This window comes from Rhodnius prolixus, unplaced genomic scaffold, assembly GCF_049639745.1.
Source record: "Rhodnius prolixus isolate KJV_2025 unplaced genomic scaffold, Rpr scaffold_6, whole genome shotgun sequence".
In the NCBI taxonomy this organism is placed as follows: Eukaryota; Metazoa; Arthropoda; class Insecta; order Hemiptera; family Reduviidae; genus Rhodnius; species Rhodnius prolixus.
In genome coordinates, this window is record NW_027411634.1 from 28,122,304 (window position 1) to 28,145,745 (window position 23,442).

Here is a 23,442-nt window from a genome sequence, read left to right on the forward strand (position 1 = left end):
GCTTCCTGCAGTTGGCAAAGTGGTTTATATTAAGAGAATTACTGTTCCCAGTCTTCTTAAGCGCATCTTCAACAAATCTTATCACTTTTATTTTAAACATTTTTCCAAAAATAATTACTTATTTCTCCCATTTACTTAGAGAGGTTACAGCAGCTTTAAGGGAAATTAGGTTTACTTTTAAAGCATTAAGAACAAAATAAAGCATTCTATTGCAAAATAAACAGTGATTCGTAAGTACTTAATAGCAAAAATTGAATGAGAATTTATTTCAAATTTATAACCTCATTTCTGAGGCGCAAATCCATAACTTCACTAAATATTACTTCACAAAACTCTTATAAGTTTTCTTTGAATTAAAAGGAAAGTTGCCTTCCAATGTGTTACATTCAGAAGACCGACCACTATAACACTAAGTAAAAAGTTTTGTTTGAACAAAATTTTGCTGCAAGATTTGCAATAAATTTTAGCTAATTAAAGTATGGTGATTCCCCACTTTCCTTAGTGATCTCCTCTTTGATTCTTAGTGATTCTCAACTTGATTTTTAAAAGATGCGTTCCCCATCGCAATTTTTCCATATATTAAAGAGAGACTTTATAATGTTTGCAGATACTCCAATGAACTTAGTCGAGAAAGTTACCCAGAATGAACCAACTTATATGCTTTCAAATTTTTCAGTTTGATAGAAAAAAAACATTCAAAAACACAATTGAAAATAGTAAACTCATAAAAAAAAAGTGAAAGGAAAAGGTATGTAATCACTTTTGAAAAATGTTATTTTCTTTATTTTATTACATTTTGAACCTAATCCATAATTATTTAATGTTAAAACCTCGGCGTAAAAATTTAAAAGAAACTTGAAAATTATCTAATTCATAAAAATTAATTAATATCATCATTAGAATTTAATCTAGATTTTTCGAAGTTATGTAAGAAAGATTTGTACTTCATCGAAAAAAGATCTTTCTGCCACATCATTTCTTTTTTCTTCGCTCAACACAAAATGTAAATAAATAGTCGTGATAAATTATATAAATATCACTTTTTATAGAAGATTTTTGTTTGAGTGCTTTTTGAGCAGGGATTGGAATAAAAAATTCTAAAGTGACCTAGATTCACTCGGAGTAAAGCTCTCGCTTTTTTATTTAACTGTGGATTTTATTCATTTGAAAATAAATTCTGTTCACCATTCCTTTTGCTGTCTCATCTCTGCTTTCATCCACTTCTTGCAAACATTCTGCCTACTTTCTCCCATAAATATTATAATAAGACGAAACATTTACAGTATTTTTATTATTACGCATTAAAAAAAGAAAAGGAAAAAAGTTAACCAAGAAACAAATGTTACTTTATGGCTTGTAATAAATATAGAGCAAAAAAGATACATACATTTATTTATTTTCTTGTAGAATTACCAATCACAATATTCTAACGCGAGTTTCATTCTAATTTCACAAAATTTGTTTATTATCTCCAAATGGGACTGTGTTTGATTTACAATATAATAATGAGCTAAAACTTATTTTTTTAAACATTAGAATCAAGAGTAGATTATTACGAGGGTCGTTTGAAAAGTCCGTGCAAAGTCAGAGAGATAGCACTACTGGCGCGTATCGAGGTTATGTTTAGTTAGTAGCATCTCTTGGAAGAACACACACCAAGTTTCAGCCAGATCGGTCTATTTATTTGTGTTTGGCATTCGTTTGAATCGAGGAAGTCAAGTGATTTTCAAAAAATGGACGAAAAAGAATTTCGTGTGTTGATTAAACACTACTTTATGAAAGGCAAAACGCCTCAGGAGACTAAAGAGAAGCTTGATAAACATTATGGTGACTCTGCACCTTCGATTAGAACAGTTTATAAGTGGTTTCAAAATTTTCGGAGTGGCCATATGGGCACAAGTGACGCTGAACGTTCTGGACGCCCTGTTGAGGTTACTACTCCAGAAATCATTGATAAAATCCATGATACGGTGATGGATGACAGAAGAGTGAAGGTGCGTGAGATTGCTAGTGCTGTGGGCATCTCGAATGAACGGGTACATAATATTTTGCATCAACATTTGGACATGACAAAGCTATCCACAAGATGGGTGCCGCGATTGCTCACGCTTGACCAAAAACGAAATCGTGTGAAGTGTTGCAAGGACGGTTTGCAGCTGTTCCAGAAGAATCCGCAGGACTTTAAGCGTCGTTTCGTCACTGTGGATGAAACATGGATACATCACTACACTCCTGAGACCAAAGAACAATCTAAACAATGGGTTACCATCTGCGCCAAAAAAGGCGAAGACCGTTCCTTTGGCCGGAAAGATTATGGCGACTGTCTTTTGGGATTCGCAAGGAATAATCCTCATCGACTATCTGGAAAAGGGTAAAACTATTACAGGTGCATATTATTCATCGTTATTGGACCGTTTGAAAACCGAGCTGCAAGAAAAACGCCCACGATTGGCCCACAAAAAAGTCCTTTTCTGCCACGACAACGCACCACTCACACCTCAGCAGTTGTGGTCGCAAAATTAATGGAAATAGGGTTCCAACTCGTTTCACATCCCCCCTATTCTCCAGACTTGGCTCCCTCGGACTACTATTTGTTCCCCAATATGAAGAAATGGCTGGCGGGAAAAAGATTTTGTTCAAACGAGGAGGTGATTGCAGAAACGAATGGCTATTTTTCAGACTTGGACAAATCCTATTATTCGGAAGGAATCAACAAACTAGTGCAGCGTTGGACAAAGTGTATAAGCCTAAAAGGAGACTATGTTGAAAAATAAAAAAGGTTTACCCCAAAAAATTAAGTAGTTTTTATTTTTGCACGGACTTTTCAAACGACCCTCGTAAAACACTTTTGTCACAAAAGCAAATTTTTCCAAAAATGAATTTACCAAACATAAAATTACACTGTAAACTTTCCGAAAATATGTATGTACATTTATAGTACTCTTTTACCTTTACAATCACAATTCCAGTTTTTAGCTATATTTATGAAGCAGATGTAAGGTGATAAATATTGGGAGCTTTACATTTCGTTCATATTTCGAATTGCTGTATTTGCTGTCCTGTAGGTATAACCCCTGCGAAAATATGGGCAGTTATATTACTTATATATCTCTTCAACTTTGCACAATTGTAGCTTTCTAGCTGTATATATGAAGGAGATATAAGGTAATAAAATTTGGGGACTTTACATTTCCTTCATATTTTGAATTTGCTGTCCTGTAGATGTAAAGGTTTAATCCATAACATATGAAGGGAAATTGTTCATTGAAAACTTTATAGGTAGATAAAATAGTGATACATATCAAAAAGAACTGTATCCTCTACTTGTTTTTGTTTTTAACAGAATTAATACCAATTAGAAAGACTAAGAACTTTTACATTAAGGTCGTTATTGGCCGTCATAATGAAGTGGAATTAGTGAAAATTGGTTGCTTAAGTTAATACACATTCTACTGGTCAGATATTTCCTATTAACGTTTGCACAACTCTATTTTAAAAATATTGGTTAGTGTTAATAAAAATTATTATGGACAAGATAGTATCCACGATAAAGAGCAAATTAAAATCCAGAAGCCCTGCAATTTTGTTGTAATTATCTTGCAAAAAAAAAAAAAAAAATTAAATGGATATGGATTTTTTATTAATTTGATTCTCCTTACAACAATCTCACAACAATGTTCGTGATAAATGATGTGAAATAAATATATTCTTTAGACCTCTGCCTATGCCTTTATTGTGAATAGAAAGGTCTATCCTGCTGCAGTGCGTGTCACGGATCTCAAGAAAATATAAATTAAAGCTTCATGTAAATTAAAAATCATTAAATTTAAGACAGAGAATACTCTACCATACACGTTGACCCCAATATTTTGTGCCACTATTTCCACAGAATATTGTCTGTCAAGTCCACTATTAATTAGTAAGATAAAAATAAAATCAAGGGTATGAAAAGCTAAGAAAATTGTGAGAGAAAAAATGATGTAGTGGTTGGTTGCAGGATAGTTTCACCTTGGCGTGTCCGTATAATAGTATCGTGCCAAGAACAGAAAGACTTCAAAACTACCGCAACAGAGCTGTAAAACCATTTATTGTGTAAAACGGAAATATTACTACCTAATTATCTTTGCATCATCGGACCTGTCCGAATACATCGCATCACAAGGCCGTAAAAAAAAAAAGTTTATTACTAAAAACTTATCACGTGATCTACTTGCATTCATTTCCAAGATATTAATTGTATTTGAAAACAATTCTAATATAACAATTCTAATAATTTTTTATTATTAGATGACTGTGCATGGTATAACACATTTTCATTCCATTCAAATTATTAAATACTATGTTTTATTGCAAATTTTAATAATTACTACATACATTTGTATTATTTTATTATACTTAGTTCTTCAATCATCATTTGACCAAGCAGTACTGGACGAAACAGTAAATATCAATTTGCTAGCAATCAGACGACGTTTGTAGAATGGAAACGTGAAAAGTTTTATTTAAAATGTAACTGAAGTAAATTTTAAAAATTGGTCAATCAGTGAGCGCGTGAAACTAAATTTAATGGTGTTTCTGTTCACCAATTTTAACCCTAAATTATAATAATTACGGTATGTAGGTCGAATAAATATATATTAGCAACAATCTTGCAATTAATAGATTAAATTTTCCTTGAGTAGATGGTTAACAAAACTTGGCTGAGATCAACAATTGACCAATTTAAGGGTGTAGATTATATCTGATGTGAACCAGGACTACACCTTCTTACTGTCATCTAATGAGTCAGCCTATCTCTGGCCCGATCGCTCATATTTTAGAAAATACAAATTTATGGACCACGGCTTTCTATGAAGAAATATTAACATGTCATAGGAAGTTAAGTGGATTTTGCTCCTCTGCATGTCTCATACTCGAAATTTCTCTATGTATATATCGTTATGTCACATTTTATTACCGTTATATTCTAAATTCAGTTCCGTTTTGTAAAACTCTAGTCCCCAGTTTGCTTACTTTCTTCATTTCTTTTTAACTTTTCATTGGGACTCTTAGAAAACACACTGTAAAATACAATTCGGTTAAATTACTGCGATGCAGGTCTTATTAACATTGAAGCGGTCAGTTTTTACGAAAAACAAAAACACAATAGATCAAATGGTCAGTTTTAAAAGATCAAATATAGATTCTGTAGGAAATAAAAAGTAAATTAAATAAAGTAAGGCCTACTTTTTTTGGGTGAGTTTTACGTCCCACTTCCAAAATAGGCCAGAGGTGACTAGCAACCATTCTTTGCAATTAAATTCCCGTATTAACCAATAATATTATCCAACGCTTAGACTGGGAATCGAGCTCACAGTACCGCAGTACATATGTTGTTAGCTTAATGAGCCTCATCTCTAAACGCTTGGCTACCGTGGCACCTAGGAAATATATTCTTCCTTTACGAAATTGGGCTAGGTAAAAGGAATCGTTAGAAACATTAAGAGTGTCTGGGTATCCTGTGGTTAGAATAAGGCGATTCCAACCCTTTTAAGATAACTGAGCGGGTTCCTGTTACGACAGTCATCTACTAGAATCAGTTTAAGACTTCTTTTTTTTTAATGCAATGATAAATGGAAACGGCAATACAAGATATTTTAAAGACTTAGAAAGAAATCTCAACGCTTTAAGAACTAAAAGTTATTCACAGCTTAGGTAATGCCACTAATTTATACTAATTTTTTTTTTTTTTTTTTTTTTTTTTTTTTTTTGGCGCATCAACAGCTGAGGTCATTAGCGCCCGGAGCTTTTTCCAGTGCACTGCCGGCCTCCGGACAGTGTTCTCTCGTTACAGACAACACTGTCCATCACCGGACAGAGAGCTGTAAGAAGCTCCTAGGAAGAGAAAATCTAAGGGTCAGCTGCTGGATTCGAACCCGGGACCTCCGCGTGGGAGTCCAGTATGCTAACCTCATAGCTAATCCCTTCCCTATATATACTAACTAATTACTTTCATTTTAAAATACCCAGCAAATTTTTGTGGGACTTACTTAAATATAAGAGTAACCTGTTGTTTAAAAGAATGCAACAAGTTCCAATTAACTTTGGGTAAAGAGTTTTCCCTATTTGTAGTTAGTTTTCTATTTGTAGTTTTCGCAAGTTTTGAAAAGTTCAAAAACATGTTAAAAATAAGTTCTTTTATCGCTACTTCAAATTCAAAACATTAATTGGTTTAAATATTCAGTTTTTTTCCTACAATCAACCTCTCACATTTTTGAAAATACTAAAATTATTTTAGTTAGCATCAATGGATTGGGTGGTAATAAAGTATAAACTATCATATAGTTTATAAACTAATGCTAAACTATAAGATGTGTCAATGTAAATTATGTTAAACTCAAATCTAATAAATTCTGACAACCATGTTCCTCGTCTTGAAGGAAGAAAGCTTGTCAAGCTTGTATTTGCTTGAAAGTAAATAAAAAGAGACTAAAATGTGGGAATGATTGTTCTTCCTTCTTGTACGAACGTATCCATCTTCATAAAGATAAAGAATAATAAAATCAATAAAGCAATTATTTTATTAAGATTTCAATTGTTTTTTATCGTTAAATTCCAAGGAAGTTAGGTCCGTAGAGAGTTGTAAAAGATTCTCATGTGAGTATAAGGAAACTTTCTTTTCAGTTTCAATCTTATTAACCCTGCCATGGCAATAAAACAAAATTTTTATTTGGAAAATAAATGAATAGAATTTAGAAATTAGTTTAGACAGTAGTTATAGATAGTAATTATAGAATAGAATAGTCAATTTTTGTTTCAGATGCAACCCTGTATGCACATTACGTTTTCAAAGCCTTTGATGTCAATTGTAATGGAGCCATCAGTTTCAGAGTTAGTAGTTTCAATTTTGTACTTTATTTAATTAGAAAAGTGAAATTGAATTTTGTAGCTCAGTTAGAAAATATAGTTTTAGTTTCTTTGAAAGAAAAAATTACATTTGTTGTGTGACTATTTAAAAGAAAAGATAAAATTTTCTAAAAAGCAAAAAGTAAAATACAAGATAACTTTTCCAAGTTACCACTTTACTTTTTTTATTTTTAAATTACAGAATTGACAAATCTCCTTAGTTGAGAGAGAATTAGTGAAAAGAATGTCTGAACATAACAATATTTCTTGGATAAATGAGCTAAACGAACATTAATGGAACGTATGTTCAGGCGCTCTAAAACACTCAATGGTCTGTCCGACACATAGATTTTTCATTGAAAGATTTAGGCCAAGTTCGCTTGGTAATAAAAACAGAAGCTTTATAATTTATCTTTTTTTATTTGGTACTCCATTGACTGGTCATATCGTAAATCTTTCAGCTAAGAGAATCTCTTCTTTTTCGGTTAATTCTTTCCCCTAGCTTAATTCTTCCATCGTTAATGGAACTATAATTTAAAGAAAGAAATCTTGGCAGGGTATCAAGGTAAAGCGTGAAAATGGATTACATTCACGGATATCCAGTGGTCATGTTGACTTTAGCTATTAACTTTACTGAAGGGAAATGTCAGTTTAAGAGTGACTTGTGAACAGAAATGCATTTTTTCCTCTATGGTTGGGGCACATGATTTTCTCTTAGTGGTTCCATCTGAAATTTCCTCCGTAACATTTAAGAAGTAAATTTTATGAAAAAAAAATCCAAGGTTAATTGACATATCAGAACTACAATACCCAGCAAACTCAAACATTAACGGAGAGAAAGATAGAGGTACCAGAGGTTTTTGATAGAACTTGGATTTCCAGATTTATCATGGATCATGAGGTTTTTGTGAATGATTTTATTTAATAGTTTGATTTCATAGAGGTGTAAGAATCTTTTCTTTCTGACCAATTCACAAAAAATAAAAACTTTTAATTTTCATATTTTTTTTAAATTTATGCTATATACCTAATATTGTACACAAAATAAATGTTAGTTTCATATAAACTTCACTTTAAGACCTTAAAGATCTCTCTTATTAAAGAGAAAAATTCCCAGAATGTAAAATAGATGTTTTTAACTCTTATTTCTTCTTACCATTGGTGGGAATACTTTGATGAACTTCTCTTTTGGCCTGTTTTTAATTTAGCTAAATATAAAGTTTATTTATATTTGAAGTGGAGATATTTTCCTATTAAAATTAACCTCTTGTTTTTCTTAGCCGGTCAGTACAGCTTGTAAATTTATATCGTGTTTACCAACGAGCTAAGAACGTAGAAGTGCAATGGCCGTTTAAGAGTTTATACAACGTGCTCTGCTGGAAGTAGTATGTTTCTTATAAAGGGACTATTTTTATCTCACATTGAATTCAACTTTAACATATCAATTCTACCTCTGCAACGCAGTGTATATCCACTATTCATTTCCTAGATAATCTGATGAAGACTTCAGATTTGAAACCCACTCACAATTTACTTATCTAATGCATTAAAACGTCCGTTTTGTAAGCAATTATTCAAAGCTCAAACATTCTTTCATTACATTGAAAATCTAAGTATTTTAATGAAAAGTTGTCTAAAAAATGATTATCCTAAATTGTGATTCTAAAGGATCACAATGTTAATCCTTCTGAAAGTGTAAGACCAATCAATTTCGCATAAAATGGGTGATCACATGGTTACCAATACTCCTTCAAATAAAAAGCCTTCTTTCAACAAATGAGCAATGGATAAACATTGGAAGTTCTTACAATAAATTCTAGCGTTTTGTTTTTTATTGAAAATAATGAATAATTGATTGAACATATCCAAATTGTCCTTACAAGATTCCTCTCTCTCTCTCTCTCTCTCTCTGAGGTATTTTCATCGAAGTTTGATGCTTGGTAAACGTCTGTATAAGAAATTTTCTTGGGTCCTTGAAATAGAGATTTTGCTTCAAAGATTTTTCTTAATTAAAATATTGAAGAAATAACTTTTTACTTATTTACCTGTTGAATACCTTCATAACCTTCATTTTTTATTGCATTTTGTCTTCAACATTATGATATCCAGAATCACTTTTTTTAGTTATGTCGTAAACCAATTTGAAATAAACTCCCAAATTTGGCAAATTCAAAACTTAAATAAGATATAAACAAACTCCTCCGTTAATTCGGTTGACTAATGCACTTCAGTTTAACTGTTAGATACTAAATTTCATTTATTTGTTTTATCTTGGCATTTTTAAAATTCAATTATTTTTTTCCTCTTTAAATAAATTTAATTTATTCAATACTCTTTAAAAAAGCAAAATACTTACTTTATTTACTGGTTTATAATAACTGGTTGCATATTGTGCGCAGGATTTGCTGGTGACTCTGTCAACGCTACTTCGTGGTTCTATATATGAGAAATTACGATGGGCATTCAAACTGTACGATATAAACGGTGATGGGTGTATCACACGATCTGAACTGGGGGAAATTGTGATAGCTGTACACGAACTTATGGGACGAAGATCTCATCATGTAAGTATTCATTTCATATTTGTGTAAAATATGTAATACATAATGCACTAAAATAAAATATAAAATTATAATTGCAGTCATAATCAGTTACTTTGAAGTTTGATTAATTAACTTTTAAATAAATGAAATTGAAATTATTTAAAAAATCTTGCTATACTTTAATAAATATAAAAATTTATGTTTTGCGGTGCTTTAATGAAGCGCTTTTTTCTAAAATAAAAGTAGTTCTACTTAAGCACTTCAGTAAAAACTGGCGAGGAATTGCAAATAAAATCAAAGACAAACTTAAAGTTAAAAGTGATGGTTGACCACCTCTAGAGGTGGTATGGACGTCAATTTTAAAGAATGTTTTTCGACTATTTTCGAGATGAAAGTTCTAGATGTACTTTTTCCAACAATTATCCAATTTCTAGCCGCCATGAAAAGCACTAATCTCGCATGCCATCGTTCGAAATTTGTGTAAAAACTGAGTAGTAATTAAATCTGCTTTGGGATATCTGGGATTGTTTGATTACAGGGCGAAAGGGTAAACAAAATTAGCAACAAAAACTAGAGTAACTCCCAACAATAGAAACTTACAGTTTTCTGGGATAAACACCTCTCTCCCTTAGAAGCTGGGAAAGTATTGCTTTGGAAAACTCTCTCGGGTCTTCCATTTCGGTGTAGCTATGGCTAGAAAAGATTGGAAACATGCAGTAGTCTGCGGAAAAAAAGAGCTCGGAGGGCATACTAAGACGTTGTGTCTGGAACGCAATGGTACCTCCAGGTTGTATAAAGAGTTTGAGGAGATCCTCTGATGTAGAGCGTCACAATAATGTAGCGAAAGGAGGGAGAAATATCTTCCTCAGGTAAATGGGAAATATCTAGCCGCACAAGTATTCGATTATTAAGAAGCTTTAATTTTGGATTGGAAACAACATTTTTGGATCACAATTTCGAGATTCTCCGGTATCTGAGACCGGTAAAATAACTGGAGAAGGTTCATTAGAACATGTAATATATCTTCTCACGATTGAAAATAATGGTTCGCTGGTTCTCTGGTTAGGGCGTTTACCTTTTTCTTCAATACTTAAAAAGTTCAGCAGGATGTTCACTCCAGTTAGAATACTCCACAAAGTTAACTATTTGAAAACAAAATAAAGACCTACTTATTAATTTATTTAAAGTAATTAATCAGAATTCATTGTACTGATCTCTTAATTGGTTGGATGCTTGAAAAGCATCAATCCATGTTTGTGGAATGAATGCAAAGCACTGGATATTGCGAATGTTTTTTGTATGATGTTTATGGATGTAGTAATTATCCAAAGGTTCTTCTTCCGTTGTGCAAGGAGGTTTTCCGAACCAAAATCAATAATTATTATAATTATTACCATTCGTTTAATTTTCTTTATCAAAAATCAAACTAAGCACGACAAGTGAACTAACAAAGTTAGTATTAAAAAAAAAAAAAAACTTTATGTGCGTAAAAAGTAAAGCTTCAAATATAGCAATTAACCACATGCGTTAGTTTATAAGCTTTTGCCTGTTTGTGAATAAACTAATCATTATTATTTCCTATAAATAAAAAAAAGCTTTAAAATGCTGATTAAAGTAACATTAATTTTATTTTAGAGAAATCTTCACAGAGATTTCACAGCTTCGCTGTTTGGGAGATTTATATCCTTTTGACTTTTATTAAAGTGATTTTTTTTTTATCTACTGCTTTTTTTAATTTTCTTAACTTTTTTTTTATAAGAGTTAAGAGCGATGTCCCATTCCGCTTTTCAAATAAAAGTGTTTTTATATGATGGTATTAATATTTAGCATCCTATTTTAATACTTGTATTAATTAATTGTTTAATTTAACATAAATAATGTGTAAATGTGGCTTATTTGATTAAACTGATGTGACATAGGGCTTAATATAAATATATATAATACTTGGATTTCAACACAATGGATTTCTGGACATTAATTGGGATAAGCACTATTTATTTTTTCGGCCATTAGGGTTCTCGATCTAATACGTATAGAGACCACTGCTCTAGTGTACTGTACCCACCGGCCTATATTAACTTACGCAAATTACCCTTCACTTATAAAATATGTGTAGTATAAAGATAAACCTAACAGGTCGGGGAGCGACTATAGATCTTTTAGGCTTAGTATGCATTCGCTGCACAATCTACGATCTACCATCTGTTTTGTCCTCATAGTTCTAAATTAGCTAAAAGTTTAACCATTTTGAAGAGAAATAATATCATAGGAAGAGAAAGAAGTGTACTATAACACTAGTCATTTTAATCGCTCGCTGGGTGAATGTGTAGAAAACAAAATGATTGTTACATAAATGTTTGATAGAGTACATTGAGGGATATTTGTCGCTTCCAGGTGTATACTAGAAAGATGCCTTATGAATTATGTATATAAGTTCGATTCAACTCCATGCTGTGCCTTTCATGGTGGCACTATGGGAATTTATGTTTCCTTATCATGAATGTAATATTACTGGTGTGGGAAAGAATACCAGTATAGCCCTGATTATGTTATTTAAATAAGATCAAAATTTGTTATTAATATTTTAAGCTTAGGAGTTATTCCATTGGGTGTTCACGCCTCTTATTATTTTCTCAGCTTGATTACTTTCTGCAGGTCTTTTTAGCTCTGAAGTTGTAAATTTCAAACCAAATCTAATAAAATTTATTTTTCAAGTTAAACATTCTTTTACTATGGACCAGACACTTATTGACTGGCGATCCAACTTATATCAATAAATTTTCACTGCCAGCCAATTGTTTATAATAAAATTTATTGTGTATAATAAACATCTATTGCATTACTTTGATACTGTACTTACTCGGATCAATTTGATGTACTTATAATAGATAGATGTCATGTATTATGAAAGTTGTTAATTAAATGGTTTTTTAAAAATTTATATTTTTACATTTATTAGCCGACATTTCGATTTCAATATGGTTTGAATGTACAATTTAAAAAGAGAAAAGCGAGGCCAGAGATGGCAGCAAGCTAAATGAGCTGTCAAAAAAAAAAAAAAAACAAATAAATAATAATTACAAACAATAATTTTGTATAATAATTCATACAGAATTTCTGTCAAAACATTTAAGGAGAATAATTGCATTTTTTCCCCTTGAATATTCATTTTTTATTGTATTGTTTTACACAATAATTATAAAATATAGCTTCAAGAGAAATTTGTATAAGAATAGTTAAATTTTATGAGACCCCTAAGTTAACAATTTTATTTGAGAACAGGACAAAACCAGCAGATTTGTTAATTTTTTGTTTTTATGGTACGTATATTATTTTCTTACAACGCTTAACTAATTTCTTGTATACAGTTTAAGATTTCATGTATAAGCTCAGTTTTTAGTACTGATATTGATCCTTTTTTATTTGTTGTTTTTCTTTAAAAAAACGAGTAGAGGGTCTCCCCTCGAAATGGTCGGCGAATCCCTTTTTATTGGTCAGATTATGGTAATGTTTTTAGTTCTCATGTTTTTTTTTTTTTTTAATGTACCGCGAAATATGTAAATTCCACTAAGAAGTCAGAGTCCTTACAATTTACACTAAATTCTTTCCGCCCCATGTTTGTGTGCAAGAAATCAGCTGCATCCAAAAAGTTAGAAAGCTCTTAACCCTGGCTCTCGCTTTAGAGGAAGTACAGTTTTATTTCTAGATGTTATTAATATATAGAACTAGGACAGGTAATTCTAGGTTAGATTTCTCTGGGGAGCAGCCCTAGAAGTTGTTAGTATTGAGAGAAGTCTCCTCCGAGGAATATAAATCGTCCTCTAACCCTATTATAAATATAATCAAGTTTTACTATTGTTTGTTAAGAAACAGAATGTAATGTAAATAAACTGAACTAAGGAAGGGCACATTGAAAAGTGGAAGTTTATTCCGTCTTTCTCTTATTGTAAAGAAAGGAGAAGATTTACCAGTTTAATGTGACTTGGGTATGAATAGTTTACCCATGTATCAAGACACGAACGGATTTATTTATGCAAGCTAAGTTTAGGAATAATGAGAATTAAGGACCATTAAATACCCAACCGAATTAAAAAATATAATCTGACACTTTAAAAAATAACTAAACTTAATTTCTAAAGAGACATAACTTCACATAACTCGAGCTTAAACTACAAATATAGATAGGCTTGTAGTTGTAGAGAACTTTGTATTCAGGATATGGAGTTATGGAGCGCAGTATATGATTGAAGAATCTGCAGAACGATTAGCGATTTCAATATAGCCAAAGAATAGAATGATTCATAGAAATTATTGGAAATTTATTATTTCTGAGGCCGAAGCAATTGGAACTGTTCGTGAAGTCTTCTTAAGGCAACCGACTGATCATAAAAATAAAAAAGCATTACTCGCCAATTAATAGTGAGAATAACTTCTCAGTTATACTTCTTTTTTTTTTTTACTAACTAATTTTAAAAATTATTGGATACGTTATAAGGCGCATGGTTTTCATTTCGTGACTTAATGCGGCTTTGTTTCACGAAATTGGAAGTTATGAAAGGAAATACTCTTACTACTAAGGTAGATCGGTTTGGTTGCGAGAAGTAATGATCATTTTCTCGGCTTACTTGACTGCTGAAATGCTTAGCTTGAGCAGATCTTGGTCAGAGATATGTATTAAACTGATTCAATTAACCTACGGGGGCAGGAAGAATTAAATAATCCTCCTGAGAAAAGTATAAAGAAGAATACCAACAAAGCAGGATACTTTTTTAAGTAAGCAGGATGTCATGAGGTGAATTTAAACTTATTGTACATTGTAGCTTGAACTACATATAACTATCTTTCTTGGTCCAAAATGCAGTTTATTTACTATTCCTTACTAAGAAAGGACAAGTTTGTGGGTGTAAAATTAAACAAGTCCATTTAAACGTCTGGGCGATTAAAACAAAATCTATATTTGTAAAGCAGGAACATGTCTAGAAGTAAAGCAATGTTTGTTGAATGTAAAATATTTATAGTTTTGCTGATACATGTAATTTTGTTGCCAATATTTGCTAAATACATTAGAGCCACCCGGTCACATGTATCGCAAATGATGCACCACTTCTTACCATACAAATGGCAGTTTTAATTTTTGCTAAATGTGGAATAAATAGTGTTTTACTTGGAAAGTTTTTCAGATTTTTTTTAACGTCTGGTCATAACATTAATTATATTGAAGTTTCACAACTAAGTTTACTTAGAACGGTAACATTAATTAGTAATTTGCTTTAAAAACAAAACAAAAATTAATGAAGTATTATTATTAAAGACAATAAGCAATGAAGAAATTTTCTTTATTCAAGTACTCAGCTTACTGTTTGCTCAAAATAATTGTTTTTTAATTCCATTATTGTCTGTTTACTTTAATAAACTTAAGAAAGACCTTCTTTCTTTTTTAGTTTATGAAAAATTCTAGAATTTGACTCTCAAAAGAAGCAACTACTTCAATTTTTTTTTTAACTCTCTCTGATTCGAGTATTCAATTTAATTAATAAGTTCTAGATTTGCTAGAATGAGATTTTTTTATTATTATTATTATTTTACTTGAGTGTTCGTAGGAACAACTTTCTTCGTCTCTGAGAGAGTGATCAAAACAACTATACAAGGAAGTTGGTTTCCAGAAATTCTGTTTTAAGATCAGATTACTACAGAACTTAGCAGTGTTAATCGAAAAAAAATCAAACAAATATTTGAAATCAAAGTAAAATAAATAAAAAAACTTTATCAGGAATGATTTAGCCATCTATTTATTGAATTATCCTGTTGTGGCGACGTGTTTTTAGTTGTGTAATTGTCATAATGGGTGTTAAATTAGACATAATTTGTAAATATAATATATCTCCCTCTTTTTCTCAATCTCTCACTGTCTTTCTCTCGTAATAATTGGCCATTACATAATTAAATTAAACACTTAAATGGTGTTGCTTCTCAGTGAAATATATTTATTAATATCCTATATATGCTAATACAAGCAAGTTGCATGTTGACATGTGCATGTTACAGTCTTGATGTCAAATGTATTTTATGCAAATAAACGTTCCTATGTTTTCTATTTTCCAGCATTAACACCTTTTTTAAAATTTGAATTAAAATAAAAATCTCTATTTGATAGGAAAAACAAATTACTAATTGATCAATCACTCTGTGAATCTAATATTTGACTCTTTATGGACCTGCTTAATAATCAAATTCTGGGATGTTCACTTACAGGAATTTCTCTACCTGAAATTATTAATCTTATAATATAGAAATTTTTAAATTCAATGATGGACAAGAGAACTGGGACCTCCACGTGGGTTTCATTTTCTGCAGCAAGCTTTGTTTTCTTCAGAACAGAACTTTTAGTATTGAAAAATTAACACTGATAACTTATTTCCCTAAAACTGCCGAAATCTATATTTATTGTTTTAACGCAGAGTGTACGGTTAACTCCGTTGTAAAGAGAGGTGCTAAGACTTATACTTCCCAATCTACTTGGTCTTTCTTCACTCTACATTAAAGATGTGTTGAATCTAATTTATTGCATTGAAAAGAGTTGTTCTTCATAACCTTAGCCAGGTTACAATTTCGTAGCCAGAAATTTGTAAATTACTAGAAAAGAATCTAGATACGTCAGAATTAAACAATTTAAATATCATGGGCATATTAATTAAAAACACAGAACTGTATGATTGTAGTTGAATTAGAAGTGGAGGTGGTAAATGCGTCTTGATGGCAGAAGATGGTTTGTGGAGGCCGGATTGTGGATAAATGGATGATAAATCTGTGTGAGAATACAAGGCTATAAAACTTTATGAATAAATAATGCTTAATTAGCTCTCTCTTTCGTGATTTGTGAATAGGGTTGTGTATAAATTTGTGCGGTATGAATGAACGTGATATGGTTACTTAGTTGGGTGTTTTCCCTCATTGTTATTTACTTCTTATCTCTCGCCACTAACTTGACAAAATATTCTAAACATCAATCTAAATGAACTTAAGAGAACGGGAAGTAAATGGAAGGATCTATTTTTGTCCAATCTGATACTCGCATATTAGGTTCTAGTTTAAAATTATGTAAGAGAAACATGCAATACTAGTATTTACGCTTCAGTTTGGGGGAAAAAAAATAGAAAAAAGAAAATTCTTTTGTCTACTATCTTCTGTGAAGATTCGTGATAAGATGGTAATTTTTTCATAAGCTTCATTAAGACTTCTTTCTCACGATTAATGTGAATTTTACAATTTCATTGTCTGGCCTCTAGCCCTCAGGTGCGTGAGATTGGCATCGTTACAGAAAAGTTCATTTACTTTCGTGAATTAATTGGGTCGTACACAACCTTTTAGCAAACTCTGGCTGCATAATTTTTAGATAATTAAAATTTTAGGATTATATTTTACATGATTGTGTTGAATTTTATATTGTGAAATGAGATAAACGACTTTCTCTAACTATTGTCAACGTTTCGAAACACAAAAGTCCCTTTTAAACTTTTTTCTAATTCTTTCAGTTTGTATGTGTGTGTTTGGTGAAGAACATTACCTTTTGAAACGAAAAAAAGGCGTTCACTCGTAATTCGGTACACCAGCAGGATACTGTTCGACCTTTTTGTGCTTTATTCACTGTATTTTTTGAAAACTCTACTTGACAATCGTTTGTCTTTACACTTTATACAGTTGTATATTTATAACTTTAACACTTTTCCAGATAAATTGAATGGCTCTTAGAATTCAATCTGTTCAGCGTTCACTCGCATTACTTCAGCTCCATTCTTAAGGCTAAAACTTCTTCTTCTTCTTACTCTTTCTACATAATACCAAGCACTGGACCCAAATTTATCGGTGGGTTTCCGTTTTGAATTAAAATTGGCATTTTTATCCATCAAAAGACAGTAGAGATTTGAGAATATTTTAGGACTGATAAAATGTTTTGAAGAACCTAATTTTGTCTTCCTAGTGATCAGAATTTTATAAAATATTCAAAATTTTCTTCATTTGTTACGTTTTATTGATCTACTGTGAGATGCTACACAGATACGATTTGTCGAATCTCTCCTGCATCTCTGTCACAGTTGATATCAATAAAAGTTAGTGTAACTGAAGATTCTTCCGCAACTTTTGCATAAACCAACCATTAGACTACTTTGTTTAATCTTTTATTTACTAAATACTTTTTAGTGTTGCTGTTGCTAAAGCTCATTAGTTCCTAAACTATCTTCCATTATTTATCTCCTTAGAGTAGACTGAATACTACACCAAGCCAGTTTTTAACTATCTCACGGTAACAGTCTCGTCCTTGTAACTCCATTTCAGCTTCTGTTATCACTCCAACTTTCCTCTAGAAAGTACTGTCTTGAAAGTTCGTTTCATTAAGCGCATCAAGAACTCCTTAGAGTTAAGTTGTATTTTTAGTCCTGTACCTTGGACTGAGCACCATAAAAAAAAAGTAATCATCGGCCCAAATATTAATACAGCTTTATTATTATTTTTTAATTTCAGACCGTTTTAAAGTAGTGTAACAGGAACAAAGATTTCTTCACAATTAATTTCGTTTATGGTTAAATTTCATAAAAGCAGGATAAAATGTGGCCGTATAATTTAAAAATAACAATAAACGCATAAACGGTAAAAGTGCAAAAACTAATGTAATAAATATTACATTTAGAAATTTTTACTTTTTAAAGAAAATTAACTATACTGAGATAAAAATTAATCTCTTTAAGAAATGATGTACTGAAATAAAGTATTTTTTACGCCCTAACTTCTTCAATCGATATTGCGTGTACCAGCTTGACGTGACTCCAATTTAACTTAACTGAAAATTATAAGAAATAAAAAATCAACAAAAGTATTTTTCTGATAATATAAGTATAATTTCAAATAACAATAGTAGTAATAAAATGTAAAAATCTAACCATGCTTATTGCATAAAACAATATAAGATTACTCCAAAATAATCTTATACTAAAGCAGTACGCTTGGAACAATAGTTGCTGCTTTTATTGATAACCTCCTGCTCCTTCTGTTGCATGCTGTATGTCTGCTGTTTGAACGCTTTTCACTGTGTAAATGTTTATTTGAATTCCCATTTAGTATCTAGTTAAATACAGCTTGTCTAAATGGGGATTCATAAATTGTGTAGAGTTAAAGAGCATATTTGATAAGCAAATAACGTTACTTCCATATTTTTTTAAACAAAATCAACTAAAACCACTTTAGGTTTTTTTTTAGAACAAAGCACATGAAAATTAACTCAATGTTCAAGTTTTTCTTTTCATTTCTATGTGATAATGCTTCTTATGGTTGTTCCACAAGAGGAAGCAGGTTTCTAACCTGGGACTTTTGCTACCAGAATTAAGGTCGATAGGGAATGTGTAGATCGTCCTACAATAGATCTACAACGACTCGCGCAATAAACCTCTATTAGCCCAGTCCATGCTCCTTTTCTAATCTAATCTAACTTAGTGTATCTGGACTACAATTGCTTGATGCAAAATGCACAAGTATTTAGAATTCTATTTGAACTTCTTCCATTTGTTGAAGTCAGACCCTTTTAGAAGTCGTTGAGCTTCTTCCTGAATCTTGAAAAGTTAGGGAAAGTTATATTGCTTTTTACTTCATTAACGTACTCAGATTCTTACTGAGCGTACATGATTGTTACTAAATTATTTTTTTTAAATGTTGTTGATCAGACACTTGAAAGCCTTAATTTCTGCTAGAACGATAAAAAGAATTACAAAGGAAAGCTTAAATTTTATTAAAAAAAAGTTATTAAAAATATCAGTAACAATAAATTATTTCAATTTATTACTTTATGCTCTTTAAGAACACTTATTTGTAGAACCCAAACACGTAGTTCCTTAGAGCACTCAAATTCCCAAAGCACGGTACAGCTCGGTGTTCAGATATAATACAATAAATGTGTTAAGTGTGAGATGTTACAGGCGGAGGATGAGAGAAAGGCGAGAGAACAATTAGATCTTGTCTTCAGGAAATTGGACATCAACCAAGATGGGGTCATTACATTAGAGGAATTTATAGAATCCTGTTTAAAGGTGAGATTTTGTTGTTATTAACTAATTAAACATTCAATTTTTAAAACAAAAAGATTTAAGCAATTTTAAATCACCTTCTAAAGATTACTAATTAGCTAAATGTGAGTCGGATTAGGATAATCAAAAATTAATTAGGCGAATTCTAATTACAACTGTTTAGAAGTTACAAGTATATTATTATTTAACTTTGAGCTACACTGGTGCTTACTTGAGACACATTTTTAATCATATGAAAGATCTAGTTCTGAGAGTTACACTGCGAAAGAAGAAAAGATAGGGTAAAGTTAACAAGCAGATGTTTTTTTGGTCAAGTTTTTGAACAACTCTTTCAGAAGTTAAATTAAATTGAACACAAGCTTCCAAAATTCCTTAAACACTTCTTTCTTTTAAATTAGATAACCTTTATGCCAATAAATGACGAGCTACTTCTATTCTTAAAATTTAGTCTTTCGACGGCTAGAAATAATAATAAGATTAATTGAAATTCTCACATATAAGCGGACTTCATAAGATCTTATCAGATAGTAAGAGTTGAGAAATATAGTAAAGAGAAAAAAGTCTTCTCATATCAATTTTTATTATTAATATTTTCTTTGTAAGAAACCGCTCTCCAATGGGTCTGGCGCATTTGTTGCGAGGGACAGGAAATTCTTTATTATTCTGATAACAAATTCTGATCCACAAGTTAGGCCTAGACAATAGACCTAAGTTGTCGTTCAATTTCTGATCAATCTTCTTAGAATCTAATTTAGTTCTGCGGTTGGCAGTATTTCAATTTCAAACTGATTAAACTTTAACTAAGGAATCCCCGTAAGGTTAAATGCTCGTTACACAAATAGTAAAATACATAGTTAAGGATTTACAGCATACTTCTATCTTAAATTTTTGGGTCATCAAGTTTCACCTAAAAAATAGTAACGCCCGTAAGAGTCAAACTTCTTACGGAAGTGAGATAGAAAAGAGGCACAAATTCAGTATCGAATTGATGAAAAAAGGAAATGTTGACTTTTCATTGTAAATTTGCACGATTGCAATATCTTCTCCTGTAAGAGGTTGGAAAAGCAAAAATGAAACAAACAAAAGAAGACAATCATTGTAGAAGAAAGATATATTACTGAGCGAATGAACAACTTTATTGGAAGAAAGTTTAAGCCAACTTTACAAAAACTGTTCTAATGGTTATAGAGTTTCTTTGTTATGGAACAAAACTTTTATTTTTTTCCTAGCTATTTTAAAAAGAACGACCTGATGAAAGTAGAAATTTTCTTAGTGCATCGTATCGCGACTAACGGGGAGAAGGAAGCAACCTTCAGAGAACATCTTTGTTCGAAAGAATGTTTAATTGAATACGATCTTTAGAGAGAAGTCTAACTTCGCATTGCGTCTGCAATTCATAAATGTTTTTTTTGCTCGAATATTTAACCTGAACTAACCGCCCATAAGCACAATCTAATTGCATTATGATAACAGCAATCATCAGCTTGCTATTTACTGCTGATTCTTTGTTTTTATGGAAGCATTGATCAACAAATAGAATATAGAGAATGGTCTTTATTCTGATGCGATTTTTCGTCAATTGTAAATTGATTGGACCAGAAGTCAAAGAACTTAGTTTTAAAAATGGAAGATTTATTCAGCACAAGATTAAAATGAAAATTGGTTCGTACAAGATGGAAACGACGTTACAAAAAAGCCGAAAAGTAAACAGTTTGTATACCATTCACAGATATTTTATTTGAGAGAAAAAAAAAACGTCAAAATACCGTAAATTCAGTCTAGTTTGGAACCCATTAAATTAATTTTGATTATGGTAATTGCCATTGAAACTGAAATTTCGTAAGATATTATCAAACTTCTACTATTTTTAGAATCCTTAAATAACTACATTAACAAAATAAATTAAATCTGAAGCACATTGCGGTATTTCATAATCAGAAAAGCGTGATTTAGACAAACTGTAGAAGGTGATATGGTAAAAATAAACACTTGGTAAAGTTTAGTTAATTGATTTGCTAGGATAGCTTATTGATTTAATGGCTCATTTCGTAAATTACTTTGAAGTTGATGTTATTTACATCAATTAATTGACAATTATATCCGATATTCTGCATTGCGTGCCACACGCAGAAGCAGCTACTGTTGAAAACAGTCTATAGGTATAAAACCTCTTTGATAATTTCTTTGTAGATTACTTTCAACATTAGGTGATGACTTAATTTGTTTTTAAAATCAAGTTCGAACTATACTGCAACTGTATGACATAGTTATAAAATTTAGTACCAACTTCTCTCAATAGATAGTGGCAGTTCCCTAATCTGCAAAATTGGCCAACAAATTTTGGTGAAGTTGGGGATTTCGGAAGTGATAAAAGAAGTGACAGAAAAAGTAATAATGCTAATAAAACAGGCAGTCTAAACTAGTAGGTTTTAATGAGTACCCCTCACGTGTTCTCCGCAACCTTTTATCGTTAATTGTTAAATCTTAAACCCCCACATGGAATTAAGTTATAATTATCGAGACAAATTAAAATCTGACGGGGCAACATTGAGGATGCATATAGCATAAGATAAACAGTAAAGTTCTTAAGAGATGTATGTAGTAGGTTAACTAAAATAGTCTCAAAAGTTTCATTCCTTCACATTAGAGTTGGAAATTAATGGTTTCTCTATTTGGGTTGACTTCATAGTAGATAATAGCCACGTTGTTCCAAAATCGAGGCGCCACAGTAGCCGAGCGATTAAGAGGCGAGACCTGCAAAGTTAATATGCATTGTGGTACTGGGTTCGATTCCCCTTGGATTTTATTTAATGGTTAAATGAGAAATAGTAAAGTACGTTTGCTAGTCGCCTCTGTCCACGACACCTAGTAAATGGTAGTTGGACGTTAAGCCCGCCTGAAAAAATAAGCGATTACTTTACTTTTTTTTTGTGTCCCAAAACCATTTAAAACCTTTTATTTTTTCCAAGCTTATATTTTCTAAGAGAGATTAAGACTAAGCCAATTGGCCAAGTCTTAACTACCGACTACTGCAATCTGAATTATCCTCTTTTTATCACAATCATTGATGGATCATTCAGCCTTGTTATTTTTATTAAACTAAAAGCACTAAATAATTTAACTTGGAAAACTGCCCTTGAGTGGGAGCTTATTAATAATTATAATAAAAGTGATGTCATTCATTTCAGATGACTTTTTAATTTATCCAGCTCATAGTCAGAAAAACATTTTCGAAACAAAACTATTCTCATCCTTGTACGTAACTAGTTTTTATTTTTGTTTCTTATAAAATCCTTGCAACCTGGCTCAGGTATATTTGAAATATTTGCCAAATTCAGGAAAACTTCTTAGTAACATTTGTATTGCACTTGTAATAATTGTATTGCACTGAAAACAAATCTTACGGTAGACTGAATCTTGTGAAACGGCCGTTGTAAAAGCAATATTGGCTGTGAGCCTCAGGTGGATGGATTTCTCATATCTGATACATGAAGTATCTGATAAGCTTCCAAGAACTCCCCATCCCCTCTCGATTATGTACAGTAAAATATATATATCTACATGTTTTTCTAGCCAGATATTGAGAATTGGATCCACTTTGTAAAATGTGAAAAATCTGTAAGTTATGGGAAGGAAATGGTATTCATAAGGTTTGGTAACAATAACTTTACCGAGGTACGATCCACTTTATACTAGTTCTTATTTTCATTATTACTACCTCACATCGACTCCAAAAGTCAACAATTTATTTATTTACTTAAGATGCCTTTATAAAAATCTAACCATTCATTTCTACCTTCGAAAAAAAGTTACTTCTGGTGCTGGGTGTTTTGTTAAGACGGAAATCATGCTTTCATGCACTAACTATACTGGAATTTCTACTTTTTTATCCTGTATTTGCAAATCCTCCATCATGTACGGGTAACTCTCTTTGTAGTATC

At 31.4% G+C, this 23,442-nt stretch overlaps 1 protein-coding gene across 4 annotated transcripts in view; it reads left to right on the forward strand.

The window, feature by feature from the left end:
• LOC141461479 (A-type potassium channel modulatory protein KCNIP1) overlaps nucleotides 1-23,442 on the forward strand; it is a 143,927-nt gene that overhangs the window by 112,688 nt on the left and 7,797 nt on the right. Inside the window, exons 4-6 of one of the 4 annotated variants that reach the window (XR_012462929.1) lie at nucleotides 608-748; nucleotides 6,800-6,870; nucleotides 9,285-9,350. Coding sequence is in view for 2 of the 4 variants with exons in the window: in XM_074142620.1 (XP_073998721.1) it covers nucleotides 6,800-6,870; nucleotides 9,285-9,449; nucleotides 19,379-19,504 (362 nt within the window). In the remaining 2 variants the exon portion in view is untranslated. Of the gene's footprint in view, nucleotides 1-607; nucleotides 749-6,799; nucleotides 6,871-9,284; nucleotides 9,450-19,378; nucleotides 19,505-23,442 lie in introns of those variants that run through there. The other 3 variants (XM_074142620.1, XM_074142624.1, XR_012462928.1) reach the window with 3 other exon arrangements.